This window comes from Callospermophilus lateralis, chromosome 3 (assembly GCF_048772815.1).
Source record: "Callospermophilus lateralis isolate mCalLat2 chromosome 3, mCalLat2.hap1, whole genome shotgun sequence".
NCBI classification, from domain to species: Eukaryota; Metazoa; Chordata; class Mammalia; order Rodentia; family Sciuridae; genus Callospermophilus; species Callospermophilus lateralis.
The window spans coordinates 62,522,992-62,543,314 of NC_135307.1; the positions used below are offsets into that span (position 1 = coordinate 62,522,992).

At 38.0% G+C, this 20,323-nt stretch overlaps 1 protein-coding gene across 3 annotated transcripts in view; it reads left to right on the top strand.

Annotated features, from left to right (window-relative positions):
- Dcaf5 (DDB1 and CUL4 associated factor 5) overlaps positions 1-20,323 on the top strand; it is a 103,618-nt gene that overhangs the window by 45,297 nt on the left and 37,998 nt on the right. For all 3 annotated transcript variants that reach the window (XM_076850321.2, XM_076850320.2, XM_076850322.2), the window contains one exon: positions 12,012-12,225. In XM_076850321.2, the coding sequence (XP_076706436.1) occupies positions 12,012-12,225 (214 nt within the window). The remainder of the gene's footprint in view (positions 1-12,011; positions 12,226-20,323) is intronic.

Sequence of the window (20,323 nt, forward strand, 5' to 3'; positions counted from 1 at the left end):
CTTTAACTTGCCTGTTTGTTTGTTTAGGAGGGTACTGGGGATTAAATCCAGGGGCACTTAACTGAAGCCACATCCTCAGCCCTTTTTATTTTTTATTTTATGACAAGGTCTCACTAAGTTGTTTTGGGCCTCACTAAGTTGTTGAGGCTAGTCTTGAACTCTAGATCCTCCTGCCTCAGCCTTCCAAGCTGCCCAGAATACAGGTGTGCACCACCATGCCTGACTTGCCTGTTTCTAATAGCAATATCCTTAAACATAATTTTTACTATTGCCCTATGCAGGAGCTTTAGCAACTTCTTATGATCTTTGTTTAATTTGCATCCATGTCCAAAACATATAATATGAGATGTTCTAAGAAAAAAATAATTTTGTTTTGGAATGAATGTATGACCTACTTTACTGATAAAATCACACTCCTTAAGCAGTCTGTTCTTTCTCCATGCAGCCTCCCTTCTCCCCTTGTATTACTCCCAAACATACAAACAAACAGAGGAGAATTTTTCCTTTTCTCTTTAACTGTTCAGTTCCTAGTTACTGAGGTCAAGTGATAACCCATAAGGGAGAACTTCCTTGCTAGACCTCCCTATTACATATTCTTCCTTTACTCACTGTGTCCCTAGGACCCAACAGTTAAGTATTTAATGAACAAAACTTAGCCTTAGGAGGGGAAAGGATTTCTCTGTTCACTACTTCTATAAAGTAGTTATGGTCTGTGGCATTCATGTTGCATGTGTTAGCCACTGCATTTACCATTATTAATTGTTAAATGACTATGTGTTTACCTCCAGCTGAGTACTGGGAAGGATATCTCTAGTCCTTCCCAGTACTCAGTGATTGCTTCTCAGAAAGGAGGTACTTGTGCTAATCAGTATTATTACTTGTGCTTTTCTGTGAATTTTAAAGGACAGAGCCATGTGTCATTCATCTTAAATCTCTAGTCTCTAGCACAATTCTTGCAATGTTATAGAAGCTTAGTATATGTTGAATGAATGCATAGTATTGTGCTTATCCCAAATCCCAAAAAAACCAAAGGTCAGATGTTCTCTCTGATATGTAGCCACTAACACTCAACAAGGGGCAGGTTGGGGTTGGGTGGGGAAAAGTAGAAATTCAGTGGATTAAACAAAGAGAATGAAGAGAGTGATGGGGGGGGGATAGGAATAGGAAAGGCAGTGGATTGAATCTGACATAACTTTCCTATGTATACATATGAATACACCACAGTGAATCTCAATGTTGTGTACATCCACAAGACTGGGATCCTACTTAGAATAAAATATACTCCATATTTGTATAAATATGACAGAATAGACTCTACTGTCATATATAACTATAAAGAACAAAAAAATTTAAAAATAGTCTATTTTCAAAGCTAATTTTTTGTAATGTTTCTGGACCTGAAATCCCTGAGTATAATGCCATGGATCAAAATGTTGTTTCTGAGGAAGTGGAGGTGAAAGGGGTTCTTGCTGGGCTTTGAACACCACCTTGTCATTTTTGTGGGAGAAAGCCAGGTGTTCTAGTGAAATTGTTTTCTAGTTTTTAAGCCACAAGATGGAGCTATAGAATCAATTTTGCTCACTGGAGAACTCCAAGCTCTGGTATCCTAACCTAACCTGGTATCCTCAAACTTCAGAATTACCTTGTGCTCCATTCTGAAATCCATAACTAGAGATTAAATTGTTTGTCAGGAATGGGACCTGTGAATCTGCCATTTTTTAAAATATGACCCAGGTGATTTCACAACTTTACTTGTCTTGCATGATGGAAGCAGAAGTCTGTGATGAATTTGCTGCCAGGTTCATCCAGACTCAGGGTCTTTGGGCTTTAGGCCAGAGCTTCCCTGTATCTATTCCTCCACATCAAACACAGATTGAAAACCTTAGATTCAGACCATAGCATCAGGGGAATATTTAGTGCATGGATGGGAGATTTGGAAGCATGTACCATTTCTAATGCATCCTATAATAACTCTAAGTCTAGTTATTCAGGAAGAGATGATATCAGAACCCTAAATCAAGTGGACTTTCTTATTTTTAAAATCAAATGTTTAGCTGGGTGTGGTAATGTTCACCTATAATCCCAGAAGCTTGGGAGGCTGAGACAGGAGGATCAGGATCACAAGTTCAAAACCAAACTCAGCAACAGCGAGGTACTGTCTCTCAATAAAAATACAAAAAAATAGTGGTGGGGATGTGGCTTAGTTGTTGTGTGCCCCTGAGTTCAAGGTGGCCTCCCCCTACCTCCCGAAAAAAAGAAAAAAAAAATCAAATGTTCACATTTTCTTTTTAAAACATTTTACAAAATAATTTTCAAATTTATATAAAAGTAGGATAGTAAAATGAACTCCTATACCTACCACTCAGCTTCATAAATTGCTGATGGGAGTGTATAATGGTATAGCTACTCTGAAAAAGAGTTTGGTGGTTTTTTTTTATAAATTAAAGATGAACTTATGACCCAGCGATTATACTCTTGGGTATTTATCTAAGATATAAACACTTATTTTCATACAGAAGTTCATACATGGTTGTTTATAGCAGATTTAATCAGAATGGGTCAAAGTAGAAACTATATACATATCCTTCAATGAATAAATAGCTAAACAAATTGTGGTATATTCATACCATAGAATATTACTCAGTGATTAAAAGAAGAAGAAGGAACTATTGACAGATGCAATAACTTTAATGAATTTCAAGAATTTTTTTTTTTTTTTTTGGTACTAGGGATTGAACCCAGTGGTACTCAACCACTGAGCCACATCCCAGCCCTTTTTTTGTGTTTTATTTAGAGACAGTGTCTCATTGAGTTGTTTAGGGCCTTGCTAAACCACTGAGATTACAGGTGTGTGACGTTGTGCCCAGCTTCGAAGAGATTTTGCTGAAAGAAGAATTTAATCTCAAAAAGAATGCTTACTCTTTGGGTTCCATTTATGGGATATTTACGAAATAATATAAAGATAAGAACAAATTAGTGGTTTCCAGGAGTTAAGTTGAGGATTAAGAAAATCTTGTGATAGTGCAGATAAGTATCTTCATTGTGATGGTGGTTCCGTGAAGTCACACGTATGACATAACTACATGTGTGCTCACACAATTGAGAGTACACATATAAATGATAAAATGTGGAAAAAAAAAAAACTTCTGAGGATGTACCACTATAAATTTCCTGCTTTGTTTTGTTTTGGTTTTCATCTTTTTCTTTTGTTTGTGGTACGGGGTATTGAACCCAGGGCCTTGTGCATGCTAGGCAAGTGCTCTACAACTGAGCCAAGCCCCCAGACCTTTTTAAAAAATTTTAATCTGAGACAGGGTCTTGCTAAATTGCCCAGGTTTTCCTCGAATTTGTGATCCTCCTTTCTCAGTCTCCAGGGTAGTTGGGATTATAAACATGTGCTAGAATACTGCCTGGCTAAAATTTAAAAAAAGGATACAAATAACATAATAATATTCTCCTTTTGAAATTGTCAATAGGGTTAAAGTTTCCTCTGATTACCTCTTCTATCCCTGGTCCGTTTCCCCTTCCCTTCATGGTAATGAGTATTATGAGTTTATATTATATACATTCCAGAAGTTTTTTTTTTTTTTTGGCTTCTATATGCTTGTACAGATTCCCTTAGAAAACTTTATGATATTGTTATGTATACATGTGGTTTTTACACAAATGATATACTACTTTACAATCATTGTACAACTTTTTTGCTCATCAGTATGTTAGGAATTTATGGATATATTAACATATCCAGACTTATCTTGTTTATTTTGCTAATTAATAATTTGAGTCAACTCACCTACTTTCTTTGTTAAGAATCAGCAGAGGGGTCAGGCACAGTGGTGCACATCTGTAATCTAAGAGGCTTGTGAGGCTGAGGCAGGAGGATCAAGAGTTCAAAGCCAGCCTCAGCAACGTAGTGAGGCGAAAGCAACTCAGTGAGATCCTGTCCCTAAATAAAAAATAAAAAGGGCTGGGGATATGGCTCAGTATTTGAGTGCCCCTGGGTTTAATCCCTAGTACCCCACCACCAAAAAAAAAAAAAAAAAAGCAGAGGTTGTTCTTCCAGAAATTCTTTAAGACCACTCCCACTTCTGTCTCCCCAGTGGAGAGTACTTATTGTTCCTATGTCCTCTCATAGCACACCCCTCATTACAGCACCATTCACGTTATGGAAGCAAACTGGTGGATTTCCTATCCTTTATTAGTCGTTGATGGGGTTTTATTCTTCTTATCATATCTTTTAATCAATGTGCCTGGCACAGTACCTAGAATAGTTAGCAGGTATTCAAAAACGTTTAAGTTCTTTGTTTTGGTTCTAAGGATTAAACCAGAGGTACCTTACCATTGAGGCATATCCTTAACCTCCCCCCTTTTTTAATTTATTTTTTTTAATTGTAGAGGGACACAATATCTTTATTTTTTATTTGTTTTTTATGTGTGCTGAGGATTGAACCTAGGGCCTGATGCAAGGCTAGTGCTCTATAACCCCAGTCCCCCTTTTTAATCTTGATATAGGGTCTCACTAAGGTTGCTTAGGGCCTCACCAAGTTGCTGAATCTGGCCTCGACTTTGTGATTCTCCTGCCTCAGCCTCCTGAGGTTATAAACTTGCTTAAATTCCCTTTTTTTTTTTTTTCTGTTTTGTACCAGGGATTGAAACCAGGGTGCTTAACCACTGAGCTACATCCCCAGCCCTTTTTATGTTTTATTTTGAGACAGGTTCCCACTGAATTACTTAGGCCTCATTAAGTTGCAGAGGCTGGCTTTGAACTCATGATCCTCCTGCCTCAGCCTCTCAAGCTACTGGGAGTATAAGCTAGGCATACCTAAATTCTTACTTTTTGTTGGCCACGTAAGTGATTAGCAATGGATTCATTTACCTCTCTTGAAGGATGAAGGTGGCATCATGTGAAGAGAAGGAAACCTGAATTGTCATTCACAAATTTTGTGAGCCATAGTTGTATACCTACTCCTATTTCTGAAACTTTTCTTTTTTTTTTAATATTTATTTTTTAGTTTTTTTTAGGTGGACACAATGTCTTATTTTACATTTATGTGGTGCTGAGGATCAAACCCAGTGCCTAGTACATGCTAGGTGAGCACTCTACCACCGAGCCACAACACTGGTCCCTATTTCTGTAACTTTATGCCGCTCTGCTGCTTGCCTCTTAGGATTGAGGTTTTTTTTTTTTTTTTAAATTAATTTTTATTGTAGGTTATTCAAAACATTACATAGTTCTTGATATATCATATTTCACACTTTGATTCAAGTGGGATATGCGCTCCCATTTTTACCCCACATACAGATTGCAGAATCACATCAGTTGCACAACCGTTGATTTACATATTGCCATTCTGGTGTCTGTTGTATTCTGCTGCCTTTCCTATCCTCTACTATCCCCCAGGATTGAGTTTTGTGGTCAGATAAATATCAGGAGCTGTGTAAATCTTGAGCATTTTTATTTTAATGTTCTAAGTCAAGAGTTTTTCATACTGCTGCTGTTCATGATCTATTAGGTCATTTACTCAACAGCTATTATTAAATGCCTATTACGTACCTAATATTATTCAAGGTTCAGATGCACCCGAAAAGATAACTCATATTTGGGAAGGAACATTTCAGGTTATAGAATCTACGAGTGCAAATGCTCTATAGCAGGAGCATGCCTGGCATGTTCTAGGAACAGTAAAAGAGGCACCATGTGGTTAGAGTAATGTACGAAGAGAGTTCTAGGGTCAGAGACATAAGGGTTGAGGGTAGGTGGTATTATCTAAGGCCTTATTGACATTGTAAAGAATCTGTGTTTTACTTTGGATGAAATGGGAAGTCACTAGAGGTTTTTCAGCAAAGCAGTAATGTGATGGGATTCAGGAAGAGTGGAAGCAAGGGGACTAGATAGCGTGCTCTTTCATGCTAGTGGGTCATGAAATCAATTTAGGTGGTCACAAATATGTATTAAATACAGAAGGAAGGAAGGAAGGAGGGAGGGAGGGAGGGAGGGAGGGAAGGAAAATAGTGCATTGCATATAGTAGGCAGTAAGCATCATTTGACAAATTTATACTAAAAGAATGTGGGTGTACTGGGATGCTATGTAAAATGCATTTAGTACAAAGGATTACTATGAAAACATTTAAAAGCCGTTGTTCTGAAACATTCATATTATTGCCAACTTTGGTTTTCAGATGTATTCTCAGTGAATTGTTCCTGTAGGAAAGAAGCCATTTTCCTGTATTATCCTGTCTCATCAATCAGCAGTTTGAAGAAAGAGTTCTTGCCTTGACCTTCCTCTTTTATTTATTTATTTATTTATTTTAGTTGTAGTTGGACATAATACCTTTATTTTAATTGTTTTTACGTGGTGCTGAGAATTGAATCCAGGGCCTCGCGTGTGCAAGGCAAGTGCTCTACCACTGAGCCACAACCCCAGCTCCCTTCTTCTCTTAATTTGTTTTCAACTCTTTGTATAAGAGTTAATTTTACAAAGTACTAAATTGTAATTTTTGTTTTTTGACCCTCATCTGCTTAGGATTCCTCCCTCGGTCCCCCATCCCCCATCGGACTTTGCTTCTTTCCTCTTTAACATTCCTCTAGTTTTGTGGCCTTGTCACCTAGCACTCAGTGAACCCATCCCAGTTTCTTCTCCTGCCATTAGGAACTGCCTATTTATCTGCATATCTTCCCACCCACTCCTGCACTGTTACTGTTGCTCTAGCAACTGCCGTCCTAATCTACCTCCTTCTACTTGCTTTTTTCTTCTTCTTAACAACCACTATTCATTGAACTCTCCCTCCCCAGTTTTATACACTGTGAGGTCAGGGCTGATGCTATGTAATGAAGATTAAGTGGATGCTTACCAAACTCCTCTCTATTTTACAAAGCTTGTGGTAAAGGGTTTTGTTTTTGTTTTTAATTAGCCAGGCCATCTGATGAACTCTAATGACTAAATATTGAGTTCTTAATCTTGTGAGAAGGTCATAAGTATCCTAGAAGATAACTGTTATGGTACTGCCTCTTAATTTATTTAGATGCCTGTTTTGACACTGTGTGACTTTTGGGATCTCTGGGCCTAAAGCAATTACCTGGCCTCTAGAATGCATTAGCTCTGAGCATGATTGGTTCTGGAAGATGAAGATTAGAAATACCACATTGCCTGCCATTCATGTTTGCTTAATGGATGGGCCATATATGCCATTTAATTATGCAAAGACCTCCTAAACAGGAATTGAATCAAACCCTTCTGCCAAACTCTGTAAAACTTAAATTTCTGGATACTCAACAAGTACATTGAACTCATAAATATATTTTAAGCCAGAGAAGCTTAGTGGTGAATCATATTCAGGGAACAATAAATTTGTTTAGTCACAGAATACCATGAGTTTTTCTTGGACTAGTTGCCCAACAGTTTAAATTCCTTTAAAGAAATTTCAGTTTTGAGACTAAGGATTGTGCTGTTTTAGAAAAAGAGCAAAAAGTTAGGCATGGTGGCATAAGCCTGTACTCTCAGTTACTTGGGAGGCTGAGACAAGAGGATTTCTTGAGCCTAGAAATTCAAGTCTAGCCTGAGCAACATAGAGAGACCCCATCTCAAAAACAAAATCAACAACAACTAAACAAAAAGCCGAGAGAACCCACATGCATACCCAGGTTCTTTAGCCCCCTTCCAGCTTATATAAAGGAAATGACTAAGGGATTATTGGAACCCTAAGCATACTTGAATTGGATGAGTGGTGGACTATGACTCCCTGAATTTGCTCACTTTTACCTAGTTCTAGTATCTTCTAGGATTTGTTGTATTCTAAGAGTTGTGTTATAGGAAGTACAGAATATCCCATATCCCTTATAGGTCATCCTGTCCTGAAGTAGAAACTGATGAAAGTTTTTATCTACCCCCAACCTGGAAGACCTCACTTATGCTTCTTTGCATGTAGTATGAACCAGTTCTGATGTCTGAGTTGGAGTACTGCCTTGATTCCATATGTTGCACAAATCTTATAGAACTTTCACATAGAAAATATGGGGAAATTCATGCCAGTGCGCTTTGGAAAATCTTGTAGACACTATTAGGCAGCATCAGATAAACTATTTAACCATGGACTTATGGTAATCTAGGTTCATAGGCTTGGAAGGTTTTTCAGTTCCCTTTATTGTGCTAGATATAACACTCTCTTTTCCTGGAAACAGCCTCAGCCTGTTTTCTTCTATTCCAAGGCTTTAACCTTGGTTAAGTACTTTTACACTGCTAGAACAGTTAAGAAGTCCAGTTGAGGGGCTGGGGATGTGGCTCAAGCAGTAGCGCGCTCGCCTGGCATGCATGCGGCCCGGTTTCGATCCTCAGCACCACATACAAACAAAGATGTTGTGTCCACCAAAAACTAAAAAATAAATATTAAAAAAAATTTCTCTCTCTCTCTCTCTCTCTCTCTCTCTGTCTGTCTCTCAAGAAGTCCAGTTGAGTTTTTGTTGTTGTTTTTGTAACTTCAATAAGCAACAATAAACTAAATGTAGTGAGGACTTTTTCCTGATATTCAGAGGTACTCTTGCTTTTTTCCCCCAGGTCTTTTGCATGCTGACCTTTGGATCACCTCCTACTGCATTCCTGTTGCATTTTACAGCAAATAGTTGGTTGAAGATAGTTTGGGAATAATGCATTTCTTTTATTTTTCCTATAGGAATGTTTTTATTTGACTTCATTTTAACTTGCTTGGCTAGTTCTTTCAAGATACTGCTCATATCATCAGGATTTATGATGGCAGCCATTTCTCTAGAGGAGTGGAGACAGAAGCATCTCTATCATCAGGATCAGCATCCAGAAAGCAAATCAAGATTGAGGCATTCTTGTTACATAGAAGCACCTTTGATTCTCCCAGAGGAAATGAGAAATTTCTTCTCCAACAAGGAATATGTTGAGGACAGAAAAAAATGGCGGTGTGTGTGTGTTGGGGGGGTTGTTAATAGAGAGTAACTCTGACCTTAAAAGAAATTGGACTTGGGGCTGAAAAATCGCCATATTGTGTGATTGTGGCTAATTTTTCATTGAGATTCTGATAATCTATCATTTCTCTATCTTTTCATTTTACCCCCTTACCCCCATTCCAAAATGGAATCACATTTCTCAAAGTGTCATTAGAGAGTCACCTGCATCAGAATAAACCAGGGTTCCTTGTTAAATTGAAATATCTGGGCCCACTTCCCAGACTGAATTAGAATATCTGGGGGTGGATGCCAAGAACCTACATTTTTAAAAAATTCTAGATGATTTCTTATGCCTATTACTCTTGAAACCATGAGCTATGGAATCTTTGACATTATATATCCTAACTATGAGGACAAACTACTTTTAAGCCTTTTCTCCCTAGTGAACTAAAGCATCCTTATTTTCATCAGGAATAACCAGCTCAGAGGCCCTTCTGAGAAGTTATAGTTAATCACTTTCTGTATTTCAGGTGTCATTCATTCCTTTGGAAGGAATCAAAATTTTGTATCCAAACATGAAAGATTCAATGTTGGTAACTGCTGTTCTGTAGATTGCACCCCTAAATATTCTAGGAGCAAAATTCCTATGCACCTTCATTGTGTGAGTCAGGTTCCCTGCCTAGAAGTGTAGGCAAGAGAGAAGTTAGTAACTATCCTGAAGTCCACAAATATACCCCTGTAGTGTGGCCATGTTGCAAATGTTGGGTCAAGTAGCTTAGACCAAGATGAGATGGGCCCACATGCTTGTTTTGGGCAGATTCCTCTATACTGGCCTGACTAGAATGGGTAGAGAAAGTTCCTGTTAACAGACAGGAAGAGCGTATTCTAGAGTCCCCAGTTTCCTGTCAGGGTGCTTGGGCTGATGCAAATCCTGCTGCTATGGCTGGTGGGGCAGGCCAAGTTTCTTTCTGTTGAGTCTTGTTTCTACTTCCCTCCCCCAGTCCTATGGATTCTGGTTTATTTGCACACCCCAAGCTGATCTTGGATTGAAAGCCTCTTATTGTTTTTGAGCTCAGTGTTTAGATAACACAACATGCCTGTGGCAGCCAGGGCACCCAGTAAAGGAAATGCCTGGATTCTAACAGCCCTGTCATTTGTTCTCTGTGTATGTGAGTGAGTGTGGTCTGTGTTTAGGATCATTATAAAAGCATTTCTCTGCAGGGATTATTACTTGGGGACTACAGGGGTACCTGGCTGTTCCTTGATGTCTGGAGTTATAGGGATAGTTTTCTGTCTCTTCTTTGTTTCTTCCACTCATAAGAGGATTTCAGGCTGTTCTACCCAACCCTGTTTCTACAGAGCCATAGCACCAGAGCATTCCTCCTTTGATGAGAAGACTGATTTGTGAGGATGGGGGGGGACACAGGATTGAATGTAGTGGTAGTACAGGCTGTTTTTATGACCTTGCTATGTTTTAAAGTTCCCATAAAATATCTCCTTTCTTGTCCCTTTAATCTGCGGTATCACTCTCTTGCCAAAAAGAAAATGTGTTATTTCTTCCAGTAACAAATAGCAGTTTAAGTTTTCTCTGGTTAAATGCTTCTAAAACTTCTTTAAAATGTTGCAAATCTGCAAGGTGTGATGGTGCACTTCTATAATCCCAGCTACTCAAGAGGGTGAAGCAGGGTGATCTTAAGTTTGAGGCCAGCCTTGGCAACTTAGTGAGACCCCTATCTCAAAAAATATAAAGGATTGGGGATGTAGCCCAGTGGTAAAGCACTTTTTATTTCAATCTGTAGTACCATACACACATACAAAAAAATTTCAAATCTGTTAGGCTCTAGTTAGATTCTTGATGCTCTCTCCATTGCTGTAATAATTTCTAGAATTTATAAGCCTTTTTTTCTCTAAAACTACTTCCTTTTCATGACAATGTCTATGTGAGGCAGAGCAGATTATTAGCTCTGACATGGCCCTCCTTTCTCCAGTATATCTGACATACATACTTAGCCTCTCTTTCCTACCCAGTAATTCAGTGCTCCAAGAAGTGAACATAAAATACAAAAGAGAACTTGGTTATGGCATGTTGGCAGGCAGTCATCCCTCAGTAATAACATCTGGACGCTATGTTACTATATCACTGCCAGAAGATAAAACGTACACAGATATGTGTATGTCAAAATGAATACTGTATAAAATGAGTAATGAGTAATTTTTAAAGTTCATGGCTATCCTAGTTCACTGTAATATTGAAAGTATCTTCTGAATCATCAGAAGAAATTATTTAGAATCATACTATAACTTTTTTTAAAATGTTATGAACATCATGAAACTATAGAAGGAATTTTAGGTTAACCAAAACATACTACTCCCTAGTGAAGCTAGATAAATGAAATTGTGTGCATTTACCAAAGTAGATTTCAAAGCTAAATATAAATATGGGAATTATAAAGGGAAACAAGTCATCTTCCTTTTTCAATTGTTATACTACTTTTTCTGCATCTAAATTAAATTTTTTCTTTAATATTTACTCCCTGGTTATGCCATATGGAATTAAAAATTGTGAGAACAGACTGAAAATCAAAAAATAAATGCTTGTTATGCTTAATTATGATTATTATTGAAAAAATATCCAGAATAGAATAAAGTATCTTTTGTTCTTGCTGATGGTTCTTGTGTCTCTAATACAAAGGATAAATATGTCATTTTACCATCAATGATTTAGCCATTAAGGTGGACATGACTCCTTTCCAGGATCTTGCTGAGTATCTCTTATAGTATGCACTTAGCTTGGGTAAACAAAATATCTAATGATTTTAATATTTCTCTTTTTTCAAAGTGTTTTATCCTTTTCTTAAATTTGCCTTTTGAAGATTGAAGGAACCTGACATTTTAAGTAATTTGTTTTAATGCAACCAAGGAGCAATTCTTATCCTCATTGTTACTTTCTCACTGATTTATAGAAAAATCCTTTTGCTGAAATTTCGATTTGTAAGCCTGAAGGAGGTTTTGGGCACATGTGAAGAAATAAATTCAGTGTGTTTTGCAGACTCTTGTCTAGCCTGACTTATGCCGAATCCCTATGTTTTCTGCTTTCTAGTTCTCTCCTGCGCTATGGTGGCAACCTGTCTCTCCAAAGTGCCATGAGTGTGCGATTCAATAGCAATGGGACCCAGCTCCTGGCCCTGCGGCGTCGCCTGCCCCCTGTACTTTATGACATCCACTCCCGCCTGCCAGTGTTCCAGTTTGACAATCAGGGTTACTTCAACTCATGCACCATGAAAAGCTGCTGTTTTGCAGGAGATCGTGACCAGGTAAGTGCCCTCTATCTCCTACATCCACATCTTTGTGTACTGGTCTCTTTTTTCTTTAGCACCTGGTCAGCTGGAAAGAGTTGAGGGCAGTGAGAGTCTAGAGACATTCTGGTTTCCTAGTGAGTTTCTTCATGTACACTACCAGTGGGTATTATGAGACACATCATAAACCAAGACTGGCTGCAACACAGTTCTTAGTAACCCAGTTCTGCCACATTTCTGAACAGATTTTAAAATTCCAAGCATGTGCCATTTCCAAAGAAAGGAAGGAGTTCATGGAAAATCAACCTAATGATAAGGGACAGTTTTAGTTTTCTTATATCAAAAAAAACACAGTGATGAATGAAACATCTTAAGTATCATACAGGAGACATGTATCCTGAATGACTTGTTGAGATGGCATCTTTTTGTTGGATGAAATGGGCTGAGCAAGTTTGTTTAAGAGGCAGCCAGATGCTGACTCTGTTTGTTGTTATTGCCATATCACAACTGGATCTGCAGAGCCCAAGCTGTGAGTTTCCTGCCTTTTCTCAGTGTCACTGGGAATAGAGATACTGATGTTGCTTTAAAGCTGGCAGTTTAAAAGCATACATGGCATTCTTGGTGCTTGTCTGTCTTAGCCATAGAAGTTCTGAAATGGGTGTTAGTGACCAGTTGTACTGACCTGAATAACTGATGTCAGTAAAGGCAAATCAAATAAACAATTTTTTTTCTTCTCAAGGAAAACCAATCTTATTGCTACTTTACATTCAGATTGAAAAAAGAAAAGAAAAAAAAAAACACCTTTGTTTCTTGCTGGTGCTTAGTATTTTCATCTTTGGGCTCATCAATTATGCCGCATTTTGACATAATATACCCCAACTCTTTATTGTTATTTTTGGATAAGAAGCCTAAACAAAATTTTTTTTTCAGTTATATGTTGAACCCCCAGGGGTGCTCTACCACTGAGTTATATCCCTACCTGTTTTATTTTCTGTTTTGAGACAGGGTCTCACTAAGTTGCCCAGGCTGGCCTCAAACATGATCTTCCTGCCTCAGCCTCCTGAGTCGCTGGGATCACAGGCATATGCCACTGTGCCTGGCAAAAGAAACAATTCTTTGAGAACCTTTCAAGACCCTGCTTTTTAAAGGGTAGGATTTTTCTCTCTAGGCCGAAGTTGCTAGAGACTCCCTAAGTAGTTTAATGATTTGTGTATGTAGTAGGAGTAGAATAAACACTTGTTGAATTGAGTTGCGTGTAGGTAGATAAGAATATTCAAGTTTTCCAAGAGATAACTTCCCCCTTTGTAGATAATATATTTATTTTGCTGAACTGGGGAATTAACCCATGAGTGTTCTACCACTGAGTTAAATCCTAACACAACCCTCCTTTTAAAAATGCTTATTTTTTTGTAAGTACTGGGGATTGAACCCAGGGGCATTTTGCCATTGAGCTACATCCCCAGCCCTTTTTATTTTTAATTTTGAGATAGAGTCTCACTAAATGGCTGAGGGTGGCCTCAGATTTACAAGCCTCCTGTGTCAAGCTTCCTGCGTTGCTGGGATTACAGGTGTATACTACTGTGCCTGGCTTAATTTTTCATGCTTGAAACAGGGTCTTACTAAGTTGCTAAAATGACCTTGAATTTCCAGTCCGCCTTAATCAACCTCCCAAATAGCTGGGATTAAGGGTATGTGCTACCACACCCAGCCAAATTCAGAATTTGTACTCCAGTCCTATGGCCTACTTAGCTTCAGTCCACACTGGAAACCACTAGATGGCCTCAGTTATATAAATGTTATCTTTGGAGGAAGCCATAGTACCTACATGACTTAGTTTTTATTTGCTTATGTGGTACTGTAGGCAATTTGTTTCTTAGGTAGGAAGAATCCGTTTCTAGAGAAGAGGTGATCAGATTCTCAATAGAACAGAGAATTGTCTGCTATGAAAAATAGTTGATTTAGCTTAATATGGCTGTGGAAATGGCAACCTAGTCCTGCAACCACTACCTTTGTTTATTCCTTCAGTCTTATTTGCTTTTTTTGATTCTTCTATCTTCTGTCAACTCATGCATGTGATTCTTATTTCATTAAATAATAAAAAGCATGCAGAAAATAATAGTTTTTAAGACTTTATTGCCATGAATACTGGCTGAGAAGAAAGACAAGAGTTGAAAAAATATGGATATTGTGTTTTTCTTCAGACTGTATATTAGTAGCCAAAGCCTGTCTTTGTGGAGTCCTTAAAAGACCCAGATCAAATTCCTCTGGCCAAAATGTAGACAACATCTAGACCATTGTTTCTCAACCTTAGCACTGTTGATGTTTCGGCTGAATAAATCTTTGCGGTGTGGGGTTGTCCTGTGCATTGTAGGATGGGTGATAGCATTCCTGGCCTCTCCTTGCTAGATGTCAATAATATCATCCTTTGTTGTCCTCCACACAACCAAAAAGGTCCCTGGGTATTACCAAATGTCCCTTGAAGGGAATGTTGCCCCTTGTTAAAAACCTCTGATCTAGATTATATTTACCGATTTTGCTCGGAAAGCATTAGGGCTGGTGTTGCAGAGGCAGAGCCAGGCAAGGTATTTTGTGATGGTCCTGGGTATGTACATTGAAATTATAGTTAGTTTTGCCTTGCATTTATATTTAATGAAAAAAGAAAACATTGAGGGACTTTTAGTTTTCTCTATTCAGATTTGACTAGTTCATTATTTATGACTTTTGTTCTAAGGGGAAAGCTTATGGGAATCATATTCTCTCTGATAGTCTGCACTGCTCTTTGGTTGGGGTAGTGGTTTTTCTTGGATGATGGAGAATGCAGTCATTGACTCTGACTTTGAACCAGACTAAGTCTCTTCTTATCCCCCATATAGATTATTAGAGGCATCTAAGAGAATAGGAAATATAGAGATTTAAACTTGGCTTTTCTATTAATTACTTAGCTATAGGTCATCGTGTGGTATTTGGCTTTCTGGGCCTAAGGCTCCTCTAACTGTAAATGCTGATACATATCATATTTCCTGTTCAACTTTCAGGGACTTTTGGGAGGATGAGTTAATAATGGGTTTACAGTGAAGCTATCAATTGAGTTTATAGTTTTTAAGTGCCGCAAAGGAGACCAAACATGTCCCAGTCCTGGAAAATGTCTTTCACAGGTGATTTAAAGACTCTTGACTTTTTGCACTCTGGGCTAAACAATAGCTTCCACAATTCAGTATGATCTGCAAGACTGAAATGTGTGTTTGACTAGTCTAGACAGTATCATTTTTGCTGCATTTAGATTCCAAAGTCTACCTTTTCCTTATATTGATGTGTATGTATGTATGTATGTATGTATTTGGAGATGGGGTCTTGCTGTATTTCCTTCCAGCTAGTCTAGAAACTATGATTTTCCTGCTTAAGCCTCCCAAGTAGCTGGGATTACAAAGTGCCACCTCATTCATGTATAGACTAGGAATGCCTGGAGCCTGAGATTTTGTGCTCTGAAACTCTTCATTTAGTCAATGGCTAGGTAACCATTCCAGAGAGGAATCTTGAGAATTCCCATAATAGGAATGAAAATGGATGAGAAAAGCAAAATAGATAAATGATCCTATCTATCTGAGATAGTCTTCTGGCTTTTAATTACAAAGAGATTAGTCAAGCCACACAAATGGATCCAGATATTATTCCAGAGGGCCTGTGCTTCTTTTTAGTCGATTCTACGTTTGCTAGGGATTCATTAACCTCAAAATCAAATTGAAATTTCAAAAAATTTGACTCAGAATAAAGTAAGAAATATGTTGAAACTACTTTGTGTTGTCTTCATTTTCATTGCCCCCATTATAGATGATTTCAAATCATAGAACCACTAGAGAGCATTTTGTACAAACTCTTCCTTTCAGCATGAGAAAACTGAGACTCATAAAGATTAGGTAACATAAGTAACCACATATACAATTTTGTAGCTGAGTGAGGACTAGAACCCAGATTTTTGAGCTCTCAGTAGAGACCATTTTTCACTGTATAAATGGCCATAACTTAATGCCACTAGTAGCAAGGCAGACGGAAAAAAAATGAATAAATTAGGCTGGGAGTCACAGTAAGGAGTGGTGCAAACTGGCCAACTGTTCAGCCCACATTTCATCAAAGTGGGATAGCTTCTACTCAGTTTAAGCTCATTGTTATCATGTGAGCCTCCATGTTGCTAGAGGTCTGATTTTCTTAAAGGGGAAGATAGATTTTTATGTGAAGTCTCATTTTTTTAATTATTGCAACAAATTCAAACTTTATTGTATGAATAACACAAACCTGTGTATTGCTTTAGAGCCACCATTTGAAACCTCTGTGCTTCTTTCATAGGATGCCTTTTCTCATGTTTAGCTCTATGATTTGCCATGAATTCATGGATGAGTGAAGACAAGTTCTTTTTTCCTGACTCTTGCTGAATGCTTCCTAACTTAGTGTCTTTCTTACCCTCCATCTTTTAAAATATGAAAGCAGTTCTTTTTTTTTTCCTTAGAGAATACTTTATTGGTTTCTATAATCAAACCCATGTAGATAGACCTTACATATTTAATACAGTGCATTACCCCTGTACAAATGGAAAAAAATTAAGTTTAATGTTTCTAGACCAATATGGCTGTTAATTTCTGTACAATGCCAACTCAACACGGTAAACTAGGATACTTTTTCCAAAGTTGACAGCACAGCTAAAGATGAAAACAGTTCTTTTTTTTTTAATATTTTTTTAATTATACATGGACACAATATCTTTATTTTGTTTATTTATTTTTATGTGGTGCTTGAGGATCAAACCCAGGGTCTCATACATGAGAGGCAAGCACTCTACTGCTGAGCCACAACCCCAGACCGAAAGCAGTTCTTTACTGGGCATTTACTGTATGCCAGATGCTGGGTAGTCAGTCACATGACCTTCCAGGCCCTCTTTGGGATCTTTATTAAGGTTCTACATATAATTTGTCTTTCTTACTTGTGACTATAAATACATGGTTTATTTCTAGTTTAATATTTTAATTATTCAAGTTTAATAACTTATACCATTGAATTAGGTGACAGGAGTAACATCAGATTGGCTGGGTATCAACAGAAACAACACCAATTAAACACTTGAACTTTGGGACCTAATCTTACCATGTTGCTCAGGCTAGCCCCTAACTTCTGGGCTCAAGAGGTCTTCCTGTCTTAGTCTCCTAAGCAGCAGAGACTATAAGTACACACCATGCCTAGTTCCTTGCCTTTTTTTTTTTTTTTTTTTAATCCAGGCAACTTTCTAGTCTTGTAGTATAGTGAGGAATCTTATACTAAAACATTTCTTCTCCTGGAGATTTCCTGAACTCAGGTGTCCTCTTTGCTTTCACATCATACTTAGATTTTTTTTTTCTCCCTAAAGCCTAGATGGATATGTTCTTTCTTTTTTCCTAGTTTCATTCCTCTCTGTGCCTTCAGTGAGTCAGTTTCTTAATAGAGTTTAAAAAGAGTGTTTCCACCTGCTAGCTTTTTGCACATACTTGTAAGGCAGCACTCAGCTTTTGTTCTCTTTCTTTCACAATTCCTTAAATGACTCTCATCCTAGATTGTGAGTCCAGCAGAGCAGCTCAGGCTTCTGGGAAGTCAGTCTTTCAGGCGAGAGGCAAATGTGTCTGAAAGTGGACAGGCTTATCATTTTAAAAATTTCTCTTGCATTAGTCTCATCTAATGGTAGGCTTGATAGTCCCCATGTCTTACTGAAAGAAGGATCAGGAAGGAAACAATAGTAAAACTAAGTTTTCTTGAAAGGATTGAGCACTCGAGCATCTGAGCATTGAGATCTACATAGGTCTTTCTTTTTAATTTGACAGATGGCAGGGATGCCCCAAATCACGATAATGAAACCATCCTGCCCCATCGCCTGAAGAGCTGACTTGTACTCTGTAAATCCAGCAAAATGGCCTTGATATGTGGCCTGGCCTTAGACATATCACCATTCAAACTCTGTGTTGGTGGTGCCTGGATAGAGCAGAGGTACATGAATGTACCAGTAAGTGCTCTCCAGGCCAGAGAAGTTCCCTATAAAGTTATAACTTTGCTTTTTTTTTTTTTTTTTTTTTAATAACTCCATGCAGCCCTGATGATGCCTCCATGGGGGGCCTGGTATGCCATGTAAATATGAAATAAAAATACACTTTTTTTGGGGGTGGGGATACCAGGGATTAAATCCAGGAACACTCAACCACTGAGCCACATCCCCAGCCCTATTTTGTATTTTATTTACAGACAGGGTCTCACTGAGTTACTTAGTACCTCACTTTTGCTGAGGCTGGCCTTGAATTCGTGATCCTCCTGCCCCAGCCTTCTGCTAAAAATATACTTTTAATAAAGGAAAATTCAATTTGGGTTCCATTTTTTTATTTGTATTGGGTTTTTAGACTTATTTTTATTTTCATCTCCTTGAATTTCTTTTCCACTATTATATTTAAAGCCTCTTGCAGACTGTTAGGAATAGTTGGATAGGTTTCATGTCCCTGTGAGACTGAGGCCCAGAATAATTTGAAATGGCTGATCTAATCAGTAGCAGGACCAAACTAAGTTTAGAATTAATTTTGCTTATGAGTGCACCCTCTTCCTCATAGACATGCTGCCACCTGTGTTGTTGAGATCAGGTGGTGATGTGGTCTTCTGTGGGGCAATGGGGAAGAACCAAATACAGGGGGTTGTGGAAGAGGAATTCCTTTGATGTACTATTTAGGGAGTGAATATTTTAAGAAACTTTGTTTTATAGAGAAAAGGTAGAACAAAAATTACTTGTTTATTAAGGCAGCCATTTTAACTCTTTCTTACCCTGGAACTTTTTAAAAGAACAAAAGCTATAAACACTCATCTCAGAAAAATGCACATATCCACATAGTTTTACACATAATAATTAAGGGATTTATGGGAGTCCTAGAACTTAAGAGACTCAGGAATTATCAAGTCTTGATTAAGATTTTTCCCTTGGATAAGATCATCTCAGTTCACTTACTGACAGATTAAAATTTAAAAATTTAAAAGATTTTGGAATGTGTACAAGTCTATTAGAGATGATGTGGTTTATAATTGTTCGATTGAAAAGGAAATCTAGGCAGCCTTGATTTCTTCTTACGAACAAGTGAAATTGATGTGATCTAGTGACGTGACATAATAGTTCTTTTTTATTTATTTTTATTGGTTGTTCAAAACATTACAAAGCTCTTGACATATCATATTTCATACATTAGATTCAAGTGAGTTATGAACTCCCATTTTTACCCCAAATACAGATTGCAGAATCACATCGGTTACATATCCACATTTTTACATAATGCCATATTAGTAACTGTTGTATTCTGCTACCTTTCCTATCCTCTACTATCCCCCTTCCCATCTTCTCTCTTTACCCCATCTACTGTAATTCATTTCTCTCCTTGTTTTTTTTTCCCATTCCCCTCACAACCTCTTATATGTAATTTTGTATAACAATTAGGGTCTCCTTCCATTTCCATGCAGTTTCCCTTTTCTCTCCCTTTCCCTCCCACCTCATGTCTCTGTTTAATGTTAATCTTTTCCTCCTGCTCTTCCTCCCTGCTCTGTTCTTAGTTGCTCTCACTATATCAAAGAAGACATTTGGCATTTGTTTTTTAGGAATTGGCTAGCTTCACTTAGCATAATCTGCTCTAATGTCATCCATTTCCCTGCAAATTCCATGATTTTGTCATTTTTAGTGCAGAGTAATACTCCATTGTGTATAAATGCCACATTTTTTTTATCCATTCATCTATTGAAGGGCATCTGGGTTGGTTCCACAGTCTAGCTATTGTGAATTGTGCTGCTATGAACATCGATGTGGCAGTATCCCTGTAGTACGCTCTTTTAAGATCTTCAGGGAATAGTCTGAGAAGGGCAATAGCTGGGTCAAATGGTGGTTCCATTCCCAGCTTTCCCAGGAATCTCCATACTGCTTTCCAAATTGGCCGCACCAGTTTGCAGTCCCACCAGCAATGTACAAGAGTACCCTTTTCCCCACATCCTCGCCAGCACTTGTTGTTGTTTGACTTCATAATGGCTGCCAATCTTACTGGAGTGAGATGGTATCTTAGGGTGGTTTTGATTTGCATTTCTC